Genomic DNA, 22245 nt, shown 5'->3' with positions numbered 1-22245 from the left:
TGTTACTTGTTTCAAACAACTGCACCATGTGTTTCCAAATGCACTTGATAACTTTAGGAATAACATTTGAGCCTTCAAATCAATATTTGAAGATTTACATAATGGTCATTAAATAAAGCAACAGACTCCAGGACAAGAGCCAACAATGTGCCACCGATGTCAAATTTCTAAAGCACACCACTTTCTTTGAAATGTGTGGTTAATGCTCCAACAGGCACCTAATATAGCATAAACAAAATTTGTCACTTTTCATTTAATACCACTTAAACATTGACACGACTTCTAGGGGTAATGAGGATTAGTTCCCCTAGGATTCATGTCACCACAAAGTGAAAATGCAGTAAAATACAGAACACACAAGAACATCTACCAACAGTCTTTTATTTCTTGTGCCCAGAACATATATTCTTGGTGCTTGTAATAGAGCACCATAGTTTAAATAACAGACAATACAGTTCTGGTGGATTACCATGCAGCGACACTGCTCAATGCTTACAGCAGCACATTTATTTTACAGGAGACGGCTACTATATGAGAAGACCAACTACAAAAACACTACCAAGAGCTGCCATGGACTGTAATACTAAGGATACATAAATGCATGTGGCTTCCAAGCTGTATGTAAAAGCCACTTAAACTTATCCTCACTGTAGTGCATACAGAAAGAAAATATTGTGCTCTTCCAAGCAACTTATACACAGCCATGCATTCGAACACATACTTATCCCTGTGCAAGAGCTACAAGATTAAAAGGGGAAAGAAATATATACGCTGAGAAAGGAAGAGAAATAGTACTTATCGCCAAGGTATAACTAGAACTGCCATGCTTTTGCAGGACAAGAGACAGAAGGCATGCACATGCATCACAGCTCATGCTTCTTGGGGCAGTAGCAGGCCTGTCTCTGGGCATCCTTGTATGCCTTACAGCCAAGGTACTGACTTCCTGTGTAGAATGCATGTGCTGCTGCTTTGCAACCTGAAAAGAAAGCAGCAGCTGAGTAACAGTGCTGAGAGTGTGAGTTTTTTTTTTTTTTTTTTAATGGATGAAGAACGGAAAGGTCAGTGTGTCAGTCTAGCCAGCTACTCAATATCGGGGAAAGGGGGGAAGATGGATAAAATTTGACAAATTTCTCCACGCTAGTATTACGTAGGAGCGAGGCATCAGCTGTGCCGTGTTTCTGAAACTTTTTGATTAGCCCTGAAGTTTGTTGTTCACACTTTTGACACATCTGATATTTGGTGCAAAGCTTTATTCCAATACACGTTTCATGGGGACAGAGCTTCTCACTCGTCATCTCAGGCAGTGCATGTAAAGAAGCTTCATCGATGCACATGGTTAGCACCTATGAAGTGTATGACAAAGCAAGACACCAAGTCACACCTTGATGTTCAACTTGAGACTGTAACCGGTTATGCAATTGTGCATACTCACAAGGCATCATTTGCAGTGGATATTATCACGCACTCATTTATAGGTACATGCTTTTGGCATGTGTGAATACAACAAACACACTTTGGGTGCGAAGCTCACATATGCACTAATGCTTGCACATTTATCATTGAAACTGATTCATGTAAAACTGATTAGCTTAAGTGCTGGCAGGTAGAGACCAGTGCTGCCAGTTTAGGCCTTTCGTATTACGTACAGATACTAGCCGAAATTTTAGCTACTGTCTAGATGCTTTTCATGACAAACAGCTTTCTGGTTGGCTTAACTTCTAGTAACGCTTTCAGAGTGCAAAATGCAGTGCAGATAATCGCACAGACAGGGAGCATAACATTCATAGATAACAGCAGCAGCAAGTAAGGTTTGTTCTCTTAAGATACTGCTCTCACTGGTCTCTTAATGAGAATAAAATAAATAACATCATGAACCAGCAGAATTATAGGTCGTGGATTTCTTTGGCATGGGGCATTGTTTCTGAACAAAGCAGTTGAAAGCAGCAATGCAGCGACAGCGAGCTTTGATATTGTGCATCCAAGCCAAATTCGGAAGAAATCGTTCAGAAATTCATCAGCATAAGTGTACAGCTGCAGGCATGAAGTATTGCACACAATGCACTGTTTCTCTGTTCAAGGCCACAAAATGCATCCTTGCATATTGATTTTTTATTTCTGTGTCATTTACAATAAATGATCTTGAGTAGCCATTTCCTCTTTTGTACCATATTCTTGCACTGATCTTTACACAAGGATTCATTACCTAGTTGATTTTAAAACTTCTCTCAGTACAGCCTATGCCGTAAATGCTATGTATGAGTATTAGTAAAAAGTTGGGTTTCAGTCTCACACACTGCACACATGTGGAGCATGCAACATTAAAAAACTGCGTTAAAGGGGCCCTGAAACACTTTATTTTAACTAATCATAGAATGGCCTCACTATTAAAGAACACTGCCTCACGAATCTCCTGCCACAAAAATTTTTCAAATCATTCAAGTATAAGTGGAGTTAAACGTATTTAACGCACTGATGAGTGATTTCCTCCATTCTTTGTCTCCACTAGCATGCCGAAAGCTACACAGGGGAGTTGGAAAGGCTCCACCAAAAAGTTGAGTGCCTCAGCGGCAAGAGGGCTTGTTGCAGAATGCTGGAAGCCATGCAGCTTTGCGTATGTGTTGTATGTAGACTGGCAGTGCATAGATTAACTGCTTTTTTCTCTTTTTGAAATTGCAGACATATATATTTTCACATATTTACCTCAAAATTAGCAATAATAGTATTACTTTGAGTGTTCTCGCAATCATGAAATCAGCCAATAGCTGTTGGTGGGCTTCGCTGCTTGCGATGACAGCATTGTGAAGGCAAGAGCATGCGATTTTGCACCGTTTTTGACACGAGATTGTAAATTTCGTCCTGCATACAGTGCAATAATATTTGGCTCACATGTTCACAGGGAACCTCTTCTGCAGATTGGCAACCATTTCTCGCTACAATCAAAACGCATTTCAGACCCCCTTTAAAGAACACTATGCACAAAAATTAATTTTTAGATACCCTAAAAGAGAGCCAAATTCTTAGCTACTTGGTACTTGACTTTGAATTTAGAGCTACGTTATGCCTACTTTTGAAGCAAATAATTTTTTATCAGAAAATCAGGCAGAAGCTGCAGAACAATGCTTGATGATTATCCATGTTATTGTAATTAGTGTTCAAGTTGTGGTGCAATGTAATTTGTTGAAGGGAAATGCAGTATTGGTAGAGATATTAATGATTATGTGTACATTATGTAATAATGAAGTTAAGTTGCCTGTTCAGACACATATGTCCAGTGGCACATACACACCCAGTGACACAAGCGACAAGTGTCTATTCGGACCCATAACCAGTGACCCATGTTTACTAGCAAGACAGCAGCCAGCGCATATCCAGTGGCGCAAGCTAATAGACAACTTGGGTCACTGGGAAGAACGGCATTAAAGGGGCTGTATAGATAGGAGAAAGTTACTGAAGTAGGCTAACAACGCTAATTGCATTAAAATTGCAGTATCCCATTTAACTTCATTTGACTGTATGCAACTGTGCTTCTGCTGGGCTGCCATCCAGAAATTCAATGATAATAGCACCTAATGAGTTATAGGCCTTCGCGTGTTACGCAAGATTTACCAGCCTCATATGAAAGGAACGCTGACAACAAATGCTTGGACCATGATTCTTGTCTTTCAAAAAATGCACACATATTAGAACAACAGTAATGGCTGTCATATGCATCAACCTGCCATGAACGACTTAAGAGGAAGCTTTAGCTAAGGGCACCTATCTAAATACATGGGAAACGAGAAATTGTTTTTCTTGGAAACCACAGCACTAATTTTGATGAGATTTTGCCGAATGTTAAAGAACAAGTCTAGTAACCGTTGGCAGTGAATTTTTTATTTAGGCCATCAATATTTTATAGTAATTGTTGAAAATCACCAATTTTCATAAAACAAAACTATGAAGTTTACAACACGTGACTCAGCAATGAAAAATATTGCAGTTCTGTGAATTGCATCTAATAGTACATCTAGAGCACAAAAATTATATGTATTATACAAAGCGCTCAAATACACCTGCAATATGTGAGTAGTTATATTGCAAAACCCTTGTGAACAATGTAACAAATTCACGCAATATATACATTGATATACTAGATTTGTCCACATCGGATACTCTAACAGATGCAGTTTACAAAACTGTGACATCTGTTCTTGATACGAAGCTATGAATTTGTAAACCTTCTGCTTCTATTTTTTCAAACTTCCCCATTTTTGAAAATTTATTTCGAGGAATACAGGAATTAAATTAATATTCTGTTTCCAACAGTCACTAGAAATTAACTTTCTCTCTCAAATGCAATAAACTCCATTAAAATCGGCTAAATGGTTATCTCATAAAAGTGTTTCTGTGTTTTACATGTATTCGAATAGGCGGCACCGGAGCTGCGCCCTACCTAAAGCTTCCTCTTCAAGTGATTTATTGACAATTTACGAAACACTAGCTTCAAGTTTTATTTCACACCAACAACAACTCTTTTTTGACACGAATTGTGAGCATGCACAGTAGTCCTAAAGGCCATGAAAACAAACAAATCTATATATAATGACAGCAAGATACTACATTGCTGAATCTACGTGTCAGAAGCTAAGTTCCCACAAGCTTGCTTAAATCCACAGAAAACCGATATATAATAGGTCATTTTCAGATAATTAAAGGGACACTAAAGGCAAATACTAAGTCGACGTGGAATGTTTAAATACCATTCTAGAAACCTCGCAACGCTTGTTTTGTGCCAAGCCTAAGCTTATGAGAAAATTGTATCTGAAGGGTACGAATACCTTTTTCGAAATTCAAATCTCCCGCCACCCAATCGGGGAAGTGGTGACGTTGCATACATCATCATCGCCCTTCGCTGCCATCGGTGAGTAAAGTGGCGCCCGACAGACAGCAGCACCGAGCCAAGACAGAGCGGCGGATTCACCGCTGCAGCTTCTTTTTGGTTAAGTGTCGTACACCATTCGGGCATCCCGCGATATCACATGGAAGTTTAATTCTCTGCTAATTGCAGTTTGTGCGAGTTTCGCGAGCCAGCAAAACCAGCACAGCACTATGCAATCAGGAAAGTACTGAAGTGTGAAAGTGTGGGCGGCGCAGAATCGAGCGAAAATGAAAGCTTTCAAACGCTCGCGCCCTTGTCAACAGTAATTTCAATGAGTTATTTTTGCTAAACATGAAATGGAACCGGACAAGTAGCATTTTATGTCATCTTATAATACAATACGAGGATGTTTTTTGCAACGAGTAGTTGAGTACCAGTGAAATAATTGAACTGAGGAATGCTTTCGTCATCGGGCTAGTGCTTGAATGTCCCGGGGGAGTCTCTAATCATGTCCTGCATTTACCTAGATTATTGGATTATTAAGGCACCGTTCGCAATAATATTGACGCCTTTGAGATTCTCGAGCACTAATCTATCACTTTAGCTTGACTTAGTATTTCCCTTTAGTATTCCTTTAAGTAATACTAAGTGGTTTGATGGTGACAAACTTAGCTTGCTGCTACCTTTGTGCAGCACACAGGTACATGGCATCAGCTCTGGCAATCACTGCCAGCTCAGACTACAACTAAAATAAAATACTATCTTTCAGACAAGCTATTTCTCGTTAAACTTGGTGGATGTGGTTGTTGTAAACATGATAAACTTTTTCTACATGCATTGTGCACTGAAAAATTTATAGTCCATATTCATTGAAATTTGGAATTGTCTTCCCACATCAACAGCAGCAATTTATGACCATAACAATCTTTTGAATACGCTAACGTTATAAAATACCTTTATGCTACATACCTAAAATACTGTAAAATGCCTTTCACTTTCCAGCACAGATGCTCTAGCACAAAGAAGAGTGAGTCTAGGCTGTTGAAAGGCACCGTACTGTAGACTGCATCCAACAAATTGCAATCTCTGTGCACTTTGAGGGTGAACACAGAAACAAGTACCCTGAGAGTTCTTGTCCTTGTGATTCCTACCAGCCTTCTTATCACAGACTATGTCCAGACAGCTCAGAAACCTCGAGTCACACTCATCCTTGTCAGCCAGGCAGGTGCCATAGCAGAGGTCATGCTTGTGGCAACACGAGTTCATCTCCTTGTGCGGAAGTTGCTTTGCTTCCACCTAGTCACATAAGCCATGAAAGAGGGCCAACAAGGAACAATTAGCAACAAATTCCTTAACTAGCAAGGTTTTTACCTCTACCCTATCAATGCTAAGGTAGAGCGAATGCATGCGAGACATTAAACATTTCCCACCAAAAGTTATTTTCGGCCTGCCATAGGAAGATTTTCATGCAAAACCACCAGTCACAATAAATGATTACCCATATTTACCTGTTGCTAACAAACAAATCCCCCCCCCCCGCCAATATAGGTCTGAAAATTGCCTGCGCGATGAAATTAGATATGAAATCGCAACTGCAGCATTTGCAACAGCCTACCATCAGAATCACCATTGTTATCACAAGTACGTGTGTGTGTGTATGTGTGCGTGTTTTCAGCTCGATCACACCACACATATTACGCCAAGTATCTTGGTGTGATATATGATAGTTCGCTTTGATAGCAAATGCACATAGACTATATTGCAACAAAGTATGTTCCAGCAACAGACTGAGCAACAGTTGATCAGGGATGTACAGAGCCACCCTGTCATCAATCTACCACATGTATATGTGCCCTGTCCTGCATTTTATACTTGGGGACTCCTGCCTATAAGCTTCACTCCCTTGTTCTTCAGGAGGAAGAGGCATTACGACTGTGTTTAGGTCTGCCTACATTTGTAGCAAATATTATTTTGTATCTCGAAGCCAGACTTCCATCTCTTCTAACAATTTTGAGAACTTGCCATATAAACATTTTTAACCTTCTCAAACCCAGTTTCCACCCACATGGACAGCAGCTTTCCGATAATCTGTTTGCAACATAAAGCTATACACAGGCAGCAGTATATTTCAAGAATGTAATTATTTTGCTGCCACCAGATTTTGATTTCAAATACTACCAGGTAACGGAGCACCCCAGGATGAAAAGTGAGTGTGAGGAACCATTATGCGACGTTAATCCTGTATCCATGTGTTCAGGCAAACAAAAGTTGCCTTTATCTGAGCAAACTGGAGAAATGGACTCTTTATCCACTTGCATGGAGGTACTGATGTGAGCATGTGAGGGTGCCATCTGATCAAGAAAGTAGTTTTTTCAGATTCAGAAGAGATCGTTTGACAGTAAAACCCAAGTTTAAGTGGTACCGTGTTGCAAGGATTTTGTTGGTTCTGAGGAGGTTAAACGCCCATATGAATCTCCACTAAAATGTTTTCAAACAGTTTTAATTTCTTACTTTGGTTTGTTTCTTTATTTACATTGGCCTCATTTCCACACACCTCAAATAAATTTAGTACAAACCCGTCTCTACCTGGTGAATTAGAGAGGCGACTCCCCATTTGCCATGATAAATATTTCCTTCAGGCAGAGCTTGATGATGTTTCTCTTAGTAATGCAAAACTCCTGTCTTGACGAATGTTAAATGCTATTTAAAAGATCTCTTTATGAATATACACACATATATGGTCATAGCAACTGACACCTCACAAAACATAGAAAAGTGTAGTAATATTGGTATATCCTGTCCTATACTCAATTGCCCATTTTCCATTCGTATTCCAGGCAATGTACCTAGCTTGCAGAATCTTTAGTGGTCCTTCCTGACTACAGAAAATAAACCCATTATTATAATCTGTAGTGGTTGCCACATGTTCTTCGTCTTGTGTACACAGCCCACACGATGGGGAAAGTCCATACACTGAAAATTGAAAGTGTAGGCCTGTGTATTCTATGTGTGATGCAACGCACTATTAGCGTCTCTCATAAGGTGATCAAGTATCTAGCTGAACAGCTATTGTATGAATTTCAAGGGGGTCTCCTTGATGAACTTGCAATGTGCGTTGCAAAAAAAGAATGTAAACACACAAAACCACTACTTAGAATGTTTGTCATTAATTCATGGACAGTGTCACCTTCTTTGTATTTTTTTTTTTCAAGCTGCTACTGACCAGAAAGTTGAATAGTTATATGCTTTTGCTCTTTACAGTTGGTAAAATAACAGTAAACAAATGAAAAAGAATCACAATGAGCTATAGTCCATGAGACAGTGCAATTCATGAACAACATACCCAAAGTCAAAAGAGAAATAAGAAAAACTGTCAGCTGCTTTATTTATCTTCTTACTGTAAGTCTCTCTATAGGAAATTAACTTATATAAGTGAACAATTATGCTATGACATGAAGTTAATGAGTCGCAAAAAAGAAATCAACTGTCACAAAAACCACGAAACAAAAAGTGAAACTAGAGTCATTTTAATTGCAGAAAAATACTAATTCGATATGTTCTCCATGAATGAGATGAAGAAAATGGGGAAGGACGAACACATGTTAATGACAGAAGCCATACCTGCTACTTCTGCATGTTATGTGATGTTCTGCCCCCAGAGTCCTTGCAGTCCCACCTTGTGAATGTATACAGTCAAACCTCGTTACGATGACATCGAATCTAATACAGATACCTCCTTTTTTATATCCGATATTTGTTTTATTTATTTATTGGTGATAAACATTTTACAATTACTTTGCTATAGCATGCATCAATTCGTTATATCAAGGTTCGACTGTACTGGCTTAGATTACACCCACGGATGTACATCAGAGAGTACAACTATTAGATATTTGGGGCTATACTTAAACGGACAAGAAATAAGGCACACACAAAGCGTTCACTCAACAGGAACAGCTTTCACTGATATTCTGGGAAAAAATAAAGTGTGGTAACATTAAGAAGTAACTAAAATTGGGCCATAAAGGTTACCTGGAAGCCATAAGCACCACAGCCATTGGAGTCGGCTTTGTAACCAATCTTGGGTTTTGGTGATGTTCCTTGTGCAAGCAATGAAAAAAAAAAAGAAAAATGCATGAAGGAATACAAGAGGGGAATGCTCAAAGGTACACTAAAGGCAAGTCTTCGAAACTGAACAAGTACTACTTCTTCCGTACTTGTGCAGTCCAGCATGAACTGTCAATTCATAATTCAAGTGCCGATAAATGGAAACAGGGCCGAGATTTTGTAGTGATGCCTTTTCCCAATAGTAATATTTTTCTGAGTGTTTCATATTTGTTAGTGGTCAAGAAACCTTTTGCCCCCATCGGAGTGTTGAGTGCGGCCACTCACGAACGTAAAAAGCACTAAAAGGCATTAGTATTGGGAAAAGGCATCGCTACAAAATAGCAGCCCTGCATTGCTTGCTCGATAAACAGCATGGAGTCCTCACACAGCACCTGCCGTTTGACAGAATGTGTACAAACTCACACCATTCCAAGAATAATGGTTACTGCCACATTTTCCACATTGCTGAAGTAGATGCACATATGCTAGAGGCAGCAGTCCCTGCACACGATATTTTGTTTAATACATAAACAAAAAGCAGAATAAATGCACTTTTCATATATAAATGTTTTATTAATGATATGTGTGTCATAAAAAAGACAAATTGCCAGAATCAAGATTGTGGGACAAAATTGAATGTTTTTAAAGACGCACTTGTATCTACTAAGAAAAAATATGTAACAAATTTATTAGACGTACAAAATGTATTGCCATCATTATAATAGGCACTATCTCCGAATAAATCAAAATTTTCATTGACCAGGTATTCCCTACAAAAAAATTAAGTGCAAGCACTACAGTTTGGCGTGCCGGCCTGTGGCTGATTTTGCAGGCTGGCTTGCATTGTCGTTACTCTCAAAGTCAAAGTCCGAGAAAAAAGCAGCATCCTCATACTAGCTGCTCCTCGATCCATCGTTAAAATCAGCCGCAGACGCAGCAGAATCGTAATATCTGCAATCTTTTGAATTTCGAGCATCGCTCCCAGAGGCAGTCATTTTCATGTTCTACTTTGACGACCGCGACACTTTGCAGTGCGTTCAAGAATAAATGCCTGGCTAGGAGAAAGCAAACTGCTTAGCAAACAAAAATATAGTTCTCATCCTTAACGTCCGATAGCGCAGCTTGTTTGTGAGCAACACGGAAGGTCTCGAAAACAGTGCTTCAAGCCATTGTTAGCGGGCTAAGGATGCCCAATGGACGTGGTATGGAAATAATTAAAGGGTACTGAAAGTATCAAAGGATTAACTAATCAGGCTAGATTGGTACAGTACTTTTCCTCAGTGCCTGTTTGGAGAAACTGAATTTTTTCAAAAATTCAATACAGAAGACCAATATTGCCCAAAGTGTAGCAGCTGTAATAATGCCATTTGTGTGATGTGCCAGATGGGGTTTCATTCCTTCTTCTGCAGGAAAAGCCTACAACAGCTTCCAATCAGAATTTTTTGTGCAAATGATATAATTTTGTAACAATGACCAATAAAGTAGCCCCAGCTCACTGCCATAATTCGTGACGAGCAGCTTTCGGAGTTCAAAGGGTGCATTGCTATCTATTTTTCATTTGCAATTATTATTGTGTGCGCACACGTGTACGTGTGTCATACCCTCCACACATTGTCATATTCAGTAGAAGTGAAATAGCGCTAATAATTCAGAAGTGCAATGTACAAACCTGGCGTGCTCCAAACAGCCTTTCTGGCTTTCTATTTTTTTTTTTTGGGGGGGGGGGGGTACTGATAAATCTTACGCATTCCCTTCTTGTGAGTTTTTATAAAAATAAAACAAAGCTGTTACTTCAGTCCCTTACAGATAAATTTTGAAGGCAAGCATTCAGCTTAAAGGGACCCTGAAACACTCGTTAACTAATCATAGGATGACATCACTATTAAATTATGTCAGGTCACGAATCTCCTGCAACAAAACTTTTTGAATCCTTCAAGCGAATGCAAAGTTAGATGCACTCATTGGACTGATCAGAGACTTTCTGTCTTTTTTCATTTCCACTAGCCCGCTGGAAGCTACACAGGGGAGACAGCAAGGGGACTCAAGGGAGCAATGCCCCGCTTGCCTCACCCAAAGGTTAAATGTTAGATGGCGCGTGGCAGCATCCCGTGGCGGCCACAGTATCTACACTACACTTTTCATCTCCGAGGCCATGCGCAGCAGACGCAGCAATGCACAACTGTCCTGTATGGACCGGCAGTACAAAGATGAAATGGTTTTTCAGTCTTTTTGAGATCGCAGATGTGTACATTATTAAATTTATTTAATTCAAATGAGCAAGAATTGTATCACTGAGAATGTTCTCGTGATCATGAAATCAGCCAATAGCTGTTGTGGGTCCAGCTTCTTGTGATGATGCCGCATGACGACATTGCAGAAAGAGCGATTTTTCATTGATTTTTAGAGAAGATTGTAAATTCCGTTCTACATGCAGTGCAATAATATTTGGCTCAGATGTTCGCAGAAGCCTCATTAACAGATCAGCAACATTTTCTTACTATATTCAAAAAGGTTTTCAGGGCCCCTTTAAAAACTCTGCTCTGAAATTGTGCATTTTATAGAACTGGAAATGGCTTGCTTTAATGCCACGTGGCAAAATGAGACACATACCAGTGTGGTAGTAATAAAGACCTTAGCTGCAACAATGAGTTTTTTTTTTATATTTATGACCAATAGTGGCCATGGATGTGCATGTGGAAAAATCCTTGATGCTATCTATTTCTCGTATTAACCAACACTGTTGAACGCTCTCACTTGAAGTAATGCCAAGCACATTTCGCGCGCGCGCGCGCGCGTGTGTGTGGTGGGGTCTGATAATTCATGGGCCACCCCAAAGCAACTACAGTGGGCAACACAAGGGCTTAAAAAGGGTTCTATATATTATTTACCATTTTGGGTTCTTCAGTGTGCACCAGAACCACAGCACATGGACATTTGTGAATTCTGGCCCAATCAGAATGTGGCCATCTCATCTGAGAATAAAACCTACAACGTGGTGCTCAGCAGCAGAACACCATATAGACACAGACAGTGATCCACTGTGGCAACTGTATGGCACAGTTTCAGTCTGCACCTCTGCTTTGTGTTCTTTAGAACTAACAGCATTTTGAGAAGGTTTACATATGCCAGCAGGAAGTTGTATAAGCATTTGAAACAAGCAATGCCTCAACATGGAGGGCGGAATGAGCACAACACCTGCCTGCTTTTCAGGAACGAAATGCTGACATGCGACAAAGACTAAAGTAAAACAAAGAATACAGCATGGAAGTGGCAAGCTCACTGAACCATGCATGTAAGCATGCTTTGCGTTTCTTTTGCCTTGTGTGCTGACAAACATGATGTCACTCTCACATGTGGATGGAGGGACTTTTGCTGAAACGTCCTTGCTTTCAGTTTGATCTTTCCAATAACAAATGGCACCTTCCAAGCTGACATGCATCTAACTACAAAGCATAGTTTGTAAGACAGTTTATCATGCAATGAAAATCAGAAATGCAGTAAAATGTTCAACTTCCTTGAAAGAAAACATGCATGTATTACAGACGGGCTGCCTACATTTATAAATTTAAGCATGGGAAAACTGCAACAGCATCAGTTCAGTGCCTGTGCTCTGCGTCCATGCAAATGCAGAAGCAATATGTAAAACGATGACAGCAAGTGAGTGCGGGCTAGGTGGTCATGCAATGTGCAACAATATTTGTGGTTTCACAGTTCATCCAAGCAGAAAGAGGTGGTTAGAAGTCCCAGCAAGCCTGGTGACCACAACAAGTGGACCTGGTTCTGGGTGGCATTGGCAGGAGTATGTTCGGGTGCACAGATAGAACAGACAGTGGATGATAAACCTAGGTTCATGACCTGGCAGACAACTGCTTGTACAAGTGAGAGTGACACGGTGGGCAGGTTGGCTGGCTGAACGTCTGGAAGAATGGCCGAAGGGGCTATTGCTTCTAGTGCATGGAGGACAATGCAAGTTACTTCTTCCGATGCTGCAGACATTGGTAGATCCTGGCATAATGTTGTGGCGGCGGCGTTAGGCAGCCGCAGGAGCTGGCGGGTGATGCAGAGACCCTTTGCTTGTTCAAAGCACTGACATCCCTTAATAATAGCGTCGATTGTTGTACAGTCCTTGAAGACAAGTAAATTAAATGCGTAGTCGGCTATTCCCTTCAAAGTGTGAGATATCCCAGATTCGGCCATCTTCGTGTAAACGTTTCAACAAAGGCCCAGCACATCCTGTATGTAAGAAACATACGATTCAGTGGTCGTCTGGACACAAGATCACAGCTCCTTATAGCGGCTTGCTGAAGACCAAATGGCCAGCCGAACAACTCGCGAAGCATCCCAACTTGTCAGATCCTGTTCATGCATCTGGTACCACACGCATGCCGTCACTTTGAGGTAGAATATCACGTTGGCTGACATCAGCATAGGGTCATACCTGTTGTGGTCGCTGATGCACTTGGACATGTCCATCCAGTCTTCAACATCCAAGCTATCCATGCCAGAAAAAGTTATCGGGTCACATGGGTGCAAAAATATCACAGGAGTCTGTGGCTGCTGTGCCATCGTCGCTTCGTTGGTCATTGCAGAGCAACCAAGATGGCGACCGCTTTGGAGCACTATGCTTGGTTGACGGAGTGGGCATGCAAGGCAGGCTTACCCAGCACCTCAACCAAAAAGAACTGAATCGCCAACCCCGTCCTGCGAATGTTGTTGTCCAGTGAAGCTGTTGAAAACCACCACAACAATTGTTAATGGGGGTATGTAATGCTTTATTACTTTAGCGTAATGGTAGTAGTGATGGTAATTTAGAGTAATAGTAATTTTGACAGCACGCCGCCGCCCATAGCGGTGCTGCAACAACATTGAAATCAGTTGCTACATTGGTTCTTTTATATACGAAAGGCTAAGGACGTCACTCCTCCAGTCACAAGCTGCCATCGGTGTGGCAGCTTGCGCAACAGTAATCTTTACCGGGAAACATGTGCGGGGCGCGATAAGTGCTTCGCATTGTTATTAGGAGCGTGTTATCAATTATGTGGTTCAGATTATTGTTTTGTGCTTGTTCTTTATTGAAATGTATGCTGTTCCGTATGTTGTATGTGCGATTCCAAAGAATGTATGTACTGTTCGTTTCACTCTGCTGAATGCTTGAAGCCTCTGCCTTATGGGGGTGCGAGCCACTGCTCCTGGCCCTGCACTGCCGCCGAGATTGGCCCATATTTTTGCTGACAAACGCAGACACAAAAAATGCCGACCAACTAGAGGCTAACAGCTTTGCTGTAAAAGATGTTACGGGAATGGCATGCATTTACAAATTACTACTATATACAAGGCTACAACAGCCACAAGCTGCGGCAACGGATGCAAGGCTTATGTGTGCTTCTGGCCACTTCGTCTCTGTCGTCGTCGTCCGGACCACAGAATCAGCCCCTTCATTTGCCTTGTGGCAATATGTAGCAAAAGATGCGATTTGCATGCCCTAGCTAAAATCATATATGGCATGTCAAAGCACAGTGATCAGGCACATATCCACAAGCAACAAAATATATTTGTTACAGGGGCGGTGCCAGGATTTCTTGAATGGGGGGGGCACCCACGACAAGAGAGTTCCTTTGGGGGGCAGGGAACTGGGCTGAAGGCCGCCTTCTAAACCAATCAGTGTGAATAAGCTATTCCAGCATTGCATAAAGATATAAATTAAAATTCAGCATGTTTACACAGCAGTGCTTCTGCTAAGAAAATGAAAATTTATGTGACACATGGTACAGCACATACATAAAAAAACAAAGAAAGAAACAGGTACCCAGCAGCAACAAAATAACATCAGTTAACTAGATCACAATATAGCTTCAAAAGAGTAATTTCACAACAGGGGAGAGAACTAACACCACTAAGCAATGCGCAAATATCAATTCCAACTTTGGTAAAAACGCGCTAGATTACAAAAAAAAAAAATAATTAGTACCCTCGTGTGGTGTCGGCTGGTAATTCTAAAGGCTGGAAATGGGAAAAACAATAACAAAGCGGTACAGTGAAACCTCGTTAAACCGTAGTTGGCCAGAAAGTGGAAAAAGCATGTATTAAATGGTAGTACTGCTCAACTGAAATAGCGTGAGATCGCCCACTTATCTGTCAAAAACCTAACTCAGAGGGAGTGCAATAAAAGGGCAAAAAACATGCAGTATTTTTTTCATTTTACGCAACAAAGGTCGGTTATTTTCGTTTGATGCCACAGTAGCCAGGCAGCAATGACAGCGCCATCAAACTCCCTTAAGCTCGGCAAACACTCGCATGAGGCTGACATAATGCACAGCTTCTACCACTGTCGGACCTGAATTGCCTGTGCTGTTGTTTTCTGTGTCGTCCTAATTACTGTCGTTAGGCGATACTTCGACAATAACAGAGGCAACAACGGGGAAAAGATGAATCTCGAAAAGGTGAACCTCGTAGCCGACATCTTTTCGGAGACCCAGCAGCACTGCCGAGCATCTTCTCCTTCGCATTCCAAATGATACACACCGTAGTCAAGGTAGATCCCTCTGGTGTGCCCGCGCCGACTTCGTGCCACATTCGATAGCACAAACAATTTCCCATTTTTCTTTTATGCTGAGCAACCAGTTTTTGTCCAAGCTCTGGCATGACGAGAGTCCTAGCTTGTACGACACCACAACACAGGCCACCACTAGCGATCTACAATGTTCTCTGGCTCGGCACCGAAATGATGTTGATGTTAGTGTGGCTTCGCCCTTGCAAGCACCTTCTGTGTTTGTGCTTGGAGAGGCCGTTCCGATCTCTGAGGCTCGTTGTGCCTGGCCGACCTACTGCCGTGATTGCGCTACGAAAAGTGCAAACACTATGGGTTAACCAATACGTTTGCAATAAGCCGGTACGGTTTATGTGAATACAAAACGCATTATGTTCAATGGCCACTAAGATGGAGACCTGATTTGACTACATTTAACACAAAACTGCTGTTTAAGTGGGTACAGCCTAACAAGGTTTTACTGTATATGGGAAAAGGATAACCAAAACAAATAGAAGGGAGGAGAGAACTGCAAAAATAAAGCACGCAATAGGCATTTCACTCAATGTGACATTTGGCCATACAGTACAGCAGGTTTCACAAACGCACACAACAGCTCTCCGACTATAGACTGTTCACTACACAAGCTAGGCCACCGACATGGCCTGGGACAGCAGCCTACATAGAGTCTCTTTCAAAGTGATGACAGGGAAGGTTTCGTCATAACCACAGATGCCAATGCCTCCACTGTGACAGTACAAGACAAAACACATGGTGAAGCGGGTGTTCTGATACCAGTGTAGGTATCGGTCCTGTGCCCGTGCCATACAATTTTGCCGCGAAAGCACCGCAGAGATAGAATAGGGTATCATTATACCAGCACACTAGTGCAGACATATACATCAGTTACTATGCGCAGCATCAAACATGTTGACAGCATGCAGAAGATCTATATTATTGGCAAGAGATCGCTCGACCACAAGCACAGCTAGGTCGCTCAGACGGTTATTGATCATCTTGCTGCCAAGATAAGTCTTCAATTTTCGAAGGCATGAAAATGTGCGCTCGCAAGATGATGACGATGCCAGTATCGTCACGGCAATAACACCTAGCTTGTGCAGTTCGTGGAAGGTTAGTTTATATTCTCCCAAGACAGTCACCAATTGCAGCAGTGTCTCTACCTTGCACTTCCTTTCGGCTTCGATGTGCTGAAGAAGTTTCGTTCACAGCTTGCACTCAACGTCAACACTTTTGATGTCGCATGCATAGTGCTGGGCAAAAGACTGGAGCAAGGAGATGTCCACAAAATTCTCACTCCACTGACTCCGCAGAGTACATCATTATTCTCTGTGAACCGCCTAGTCAGCTCTGCAATCAGGTGGCCCATAACGGGTAGAAAAACTTTGACTCTGAATGTTTCCTTTGAATCTGGAGACTCTTCTTAAACAGGCCGTCCTACACTCAATACATACTGTTCTAAATGATGTGGAAGATGTGTCATTATCTGCTTTTCTCTTTGGGACACCCAATTCTCCTCAGAAATATTGCCAGTTTGCGCTGAGACAGTGTCAAATGCATTCTGCGAATTTCTCATTTGGGAGAGCTCGTCAATGACTGTGCGAGCCATGAGGCATGCCTGACTAATATTGCAGTCTCTAGTTTGCGATAGGTCTGAAAGAACCTTAAGACAGCCGAGTGCCTTTGTAAATAGGCTTAAATGGAAGAGAAACGGAAGTTCATTGGCTTAAGCAGACCCCTAGGTTCCGTTGCCTGCCCACTGTTCATAGAGATGACTTTGGCGAGACATACAAGGATAAGAGGAAAGCTTTTCATTGCCGCTGTGCAAGCTGCTACTTGACAGGCCCACCATGTATCGCCGAGACGCTGCAGCTCTATCACTGGCAAAGACAACCTTTACTGCACATCTACGTGCAGAGAATGAATTGCAGATCCACACAGGAAAACATAGAGGCATTCTATAGGAAAGAAAAAACCCCGACCGGTTTTATTACCTTGCAAACATATACGATGACTAGATTGAGGCGGTGGTTCATGCAGTGGACGTACACGACCTGCAGAACTTCTTGCCTGAACAGTGCCTGGATGCCCCTTGAGGTACCGCTCATGACACTCACACCATCATGTATGAGCAATGTACAGCTGAGCATCAATGGCGCAGCAATTCAATGTTTTCCTTACGTAACCCAGGAGCGACCTTGCATCCAAGTGCTCAGTGTTGCGGAATTCAAAAAACTGCTCAAAGACAGCTCCACTAACGTAGTACCTTAGTACAACTGATAATTGTTCCATATTTTGCTTAGGTCCTTGGTTTCATCCACAACAAATGCAAAGCACTTGGAGCTTTTCATCTCTACCTTTATAGTTGTTAGTGTGATGTGATTGCGAATTTCGAGGATCTGGTCTTGTCTTGAATGATGAACATACTTCACGTTCGCTGCTCTACCATTCAGTTTATTTACGACAAAACCGTCATATTTGACAAACAAGTTCAAGAGCTCAATGAAGTTTCCCTTGTTTTCACTTGTGGCACTTTCATAGTGGCCCCTCTGAGCGATTCCCTGAACGGCAGTGAATCGCAAGATATCTGCCACTTTTGCCATATAGAGGTGATTTTCCTGCGCCTTCCTGGAGTACACGTCGCTGAGATGTGTTGCAACTGACTTGCTCTGTTCTCCCAACTTCATCTGCATGTAGGAAACCCATGATGTCTGGCAAGACTTATGTGCGAGTTTTCTGAAACCAGCATCTTCTTCTAGGGCTTTTTTCCAATTACTGTATCCACCATTAAAAAACGCAGATTTCTAATTGGCACCAGTAGAAAACATTCTGCAAGGGTAACAGAAAGCTGCGTCGGCCTGCACGCTGCACTCCAACCAAGGAAATAGGCGGTACGAGTCCAAGTGGAAACTTCTGCTCAATTTGCCGTACTGGTTAGATGAAAATGTATTCAGTATTGGCTGTTTGGGTGACTCCCTTAAATTTCGAAATGTCCAACTGGCCTGCATGGTCAACATCTACATTTGAGGCGCTAAATTCGGTCGCAGATTCAGGTTCATTCCTTCCTGCACACGATGCGGAAAGCTCTTCATACTGACTGTCCATCTGTAACGACGAAGATGGACAAGCGTCGTCAGAAGTGACGCTGTACACAGTCTCTTCAAGCAGAATCGAAACGGAGTGCTGAGAAGGATTTTCTTGTTCATGGAGCTTCTTCGAATCTCCCATTGCTGAAGCAGAAAGCTCGTTAGGGACACATTGTTGCTTGGCCTGTTTGTTTGCAGTCGAAAAAAAAGTCAGCAATGGAACTTTTTCTGCAGCATCCAGAGGCAACTGTAGGAGTCGAGGACGGACTTCGGGATGAAACACTTGGGAGGTTTATTTTTACATTATTTACAATGAGACGTCAATGAACAGTCGTACAGTCATTACGGGCCGGCAGCAACTCGGACGCTGCGGCCCGCAGCAAGAAGTTCGAGAGAGGTGAATCCGGGAATGCTCTAGGAATGCTCTGGCATGCTCCTCTGCTGCTCCCGGTCTGCGTCTTTTAAGCCCTTCGATGACTGGAAGACGCGTGATGTTCGAACAATGGGAGAGTCCGCTCAGATGATGCCATTTTCGGCCAATGGTAGGCGCCCGTGCGGTGGTGTCACACCCGGCGGCTCCTTGCGGTCTTGCCTTGCCAACTTACGCGCCGTCACAAAGGCCAGGTGGGCAACGGCGGACCAAGGCGGGCAGAATTGGTCTTGCCTCGCTGGCTTGCAATGCGCTCTTCAAAGGCAGACGGGGGGGGGGAGCGACACTTGGGCCCCAATTGTCCGAGGGCCCCCTACTCCCGGCGGTATGTCCTTGCTGGCTTGCCAATGCCCTCTTCAAAGGCGGCCGGTGCAACGCTGCCAGGCCTTCCCGGTACATCACAGCCATCTGGCTTCGGAACTCACGTTATCTGGAACAGTGCCGGGCTATCCCCTCGCTTTCTGGAAGAGCCAAGCATTGAATAACTCCACTGGCGGCGTACGAAGTGGGGGCCTTCAACTTGTTTGCACGTGCGCGCCTCTGGAATGTGCTTTCCGTGTTTCTGTGCTTCTCAATTAGCTGTGCTGTGATTCGATGTGGTCTGGGGAACTCGAAGGGGGCTCAGAAAAAGGTCCCGTATCTAACACAACCCAAAGGTCCTGTGGCGTTGACCACATGTTGGAGCCTCTTCCGGCAGTGAGACGGACTGGTGTTTCTTCCCGAGACGTGAGCAAACGAACTGGGTGAAGTGGTTGAAGTGGAATTGAAGGGGTAAGCGCAATGAGTGGAACGGCTGTGCCACATCGTGAATGGTGCACCCAGGGGCGATCGTAACTGCAGCGCTGTCGTCGCTCCCTGCTGAAGCTCCTGTTACGTCTCAATACGGCAAAGAGCATTTCTTATATGTTTACCAGAGCACGGCCGGTCTGGACAGAGTGAGTGCACACGTCCAGACCGGCCGTGACCAGAGGCAACCCACACCATTTATGACCCACCTATCCATAAGTCAACACACTTTTGACGCTGACTGTTGATGGGTCAAGGAAAGACCCTCTACCTAAAAATGACAAGCTGTACTAATGGAACTAACTAACTATGGAACGAACAAACTAAAGCACCCTCTGGCGCCATCCCTGATTTGTTAGGATCACAGCGGGAAGTCTGGGGCATGCACCATGCACGCCAAAAGCCACAAGTGAGCTACGTGGTGTGTTTTAGTATGCCCCACTTAGTGCTGATGTTCATTAAAAAAAAAGAGTGGCACATAGTTCACTAGAGGTAGGAGCCACATACGTGATAGGTGCACAAAACGCTACGAGGAGCATATGAATTTTCCAGCCGTGGAATCGAAACAAAGCAAGATGGGCAGCGTTTTCTTTTACTTGTGCAGCGTGGTGAGCAACCACATCGCTTGCAAAATTTATCGACTATGCGGCTTCTGCTTTCACATATCACTACTATCCTTTACGTAGAGCTGCTTAGGCGGCAAGAGAAATCAAAGTACTTCTGTAGAGAATGGTTTATTCTCGATGACAACTTTAACCTGAGCTATTTGCTGCGAAGCAGCTGGAATTAAGCTTCACTGTCACAAACAGGCCAGCTCCGTGTCAGTACTTAAAACACGCGTCACTATGGTATGGTATGGTATCGTCACTATTCCGATGCAGCCTGCCAAGTCGCGAGCGCGGTGGAGTTATCTTCGTTATCTTTCGACTGCGCTACTGGCACTATCAAACACACAGCATGCAATCACTCACTTACCGTCGGGGCACTTGTAAGCACACCCAGGCTCTTTAGAGTCTTTCAAAACATCTTCGACAGTGTTTAGTCCATTCCTAATTGCCTTTATCCCGAACTTCAAATCGTCCAAATAACGTTCGGCCTGATGCGTCAGATGACGAGCGTAGTCGAATATAGTCTGCCCAGACACGAGCCAAGCAATTATCGTCACGGCGACTGGAATAAGTCGATACCAACCGTGAAAACTTGGAAATATCATTATTCTTTCGATTGCGCAAGGAGTATGAAACACTGTGTCATATTTAGGAGACACCGGCACACGCAGCTGCGTCGCGGGTGCACCGTAAAAGCTATGCGGGCGGCGATCACGATACGGATTAATGAATCAACAGAATATATGTTGCTTTATAATTTTTTCCATGCGCAGAAACACTAATATACATGTGGCTCACACCTTCAACGCATTCCAAAACAACTCGTACGCTTGGTGCACTTTTAGCAGACACTATCCAGCAGGCACCTCAAATTAAAAATAATAATAATGAAAATCCCTGCCACTACGTCTATGCCAACGTTATTAGCAGGAGTGCAGAGTGTACCCGCTGAGGTGCACCACTGTCCCTGGGGGATCTTGCATGGAAATTATTATTTATTACATGAAACTCTATGGTGCAGTCGTGGTGCAGGGCACCCTTAATAGGTGCAGAAGATGCAGAGAAACTTGGTCGAATCGAATAAAAATCTTGTACACTACTGTTAACGTGCAAATAGCGCTCTAAAATTCACATAAAAATTTTACGCGGCAGTAACAATGTTTCAAAGCGCGAAAAGTAAAAAGGCTTTCTTCGTTTGTAGCGGCTGGGGCGGCGCATGCTTTGCAATGAGACGCGCGACGACGAAAAAGACTGTGGCGGCGCTGCGATCGAAGTGACTTGGGCCGCATCAAAGTTGCGCTTTTGGAAACTGCTGACGATAGTTCTCAGAAGGGTCATTTGTGCTACTTCGCGCGCTGGTATACGCGTTCAGACCACACAAACGGTGTTTATAATTGTATATGACATGTATTTATACCTTAGCAATAGGTTTCTTTCTTTATCTTCTTTTTATTTTCTTTCTTTTTACTTTCTTTCTTTCTCTTCTCATTTTTTGTACGGTTCCCTTTGGGGAACAAATATTTTTCTTGTTCTTCAAGCAGCCTGAGCGCGTGTATTTTCGCGCATATAGTTTTCCATCAGTAGGTCTCGCGAAACGCGGACGGAAAAACATATCTAAGCGTTCTGCTCGCCGCTTCAAACAAATAAAAAAATATCTGCCCCATCCGGCACCCTGTACTCAGATTTACGAGCAGTATTCTTACAGAAAGTGCCTCATAATCTTATTGCCGAACTTAAAACGATAAACTTTCTTTAATTAAAAAAAAGAAGATATCTGCGTTCTTCGGTTTTTTTCTCGGGGTGTACGAATGAAACTATTCTCGAGT

General features: G+C 42.8%; 1 protein-coding gene and 1 pseudogene across 1 annotated transcript; both read right to left on the bottom strand.

The window, feature by feature from the left end:
* Positions 1-361: 361 nt before the first annotated feature.
* On the bottom strand, positions 362-21358 carry LOC135899338 (group XIIA secretory phospholipase A2-like). Its single transcript, XM_065428575.1, has 4 exons — positions 20787-21358; positions 8891-8958; positions 5980-6154; positions 362-976 (listed from the first exon to the last, which is right to left on the bottom strand). Exons 1-4 carry the CDS (start codon positions 21022-21024, stop codon positions 864-866), a joined length of 594 nt encoding a protein of 197 aa, XP_065284647.1. The 5' UTR covers positions 21025-21358; the 3' UTR covers positions 362-863.
* LOC135899321 (uncharacterized) lies at positions 13701-19433 on the bottom strand (annotated as a pseudogene).
* Positions 21359-22245: the final 887 nt, after the last annotated feature.

The sequence above is a fragment of the Dermacentor albipictus genome, chromosome 1 (genome assembly GCF_038994185.2).
Source record: "Dermacentor albipictus isolate Rhodes 1998 colony chromosome 1, USDA_Dalb.pri_finalv2, whole genome shotgun sequence".
NCBI classification, from domain to species: domain Eukaryota; kingdom Metazoa; phylum Arthropoda; class Arachnida; order Ixodida; family Ixodidae; genus Dermacentor; species Dermacentor albipictus.
Note: the sequence above shows the minus strand (reverse complement) of the source record. Positions and strands in the feature narration are given on the sequence as shown.

Coding starts and splice junctions, on each gene's coding strand:
- LOC135899338 (XM_065428575.1), bottom strand. CDS start 21,024: ATGATATTTCCAAGTTTTCACGGTTGGTATCGACTTATTCCAGTCGCC. Junction 8,959..20,786: donor TGCTTACAAGTGCCCCGACG/GTAAGTGAGTGA, acceptor TGCTTGCACAAG/GAACATCACCAAAACCCAAG. Junction 6,155..8,890: donor GTGGTGCTTATGGCTTCCAG/GTAACCTTTATG, acceptor TTATGTGACTAG/GTGGAAGCAAAGCAACTTCC.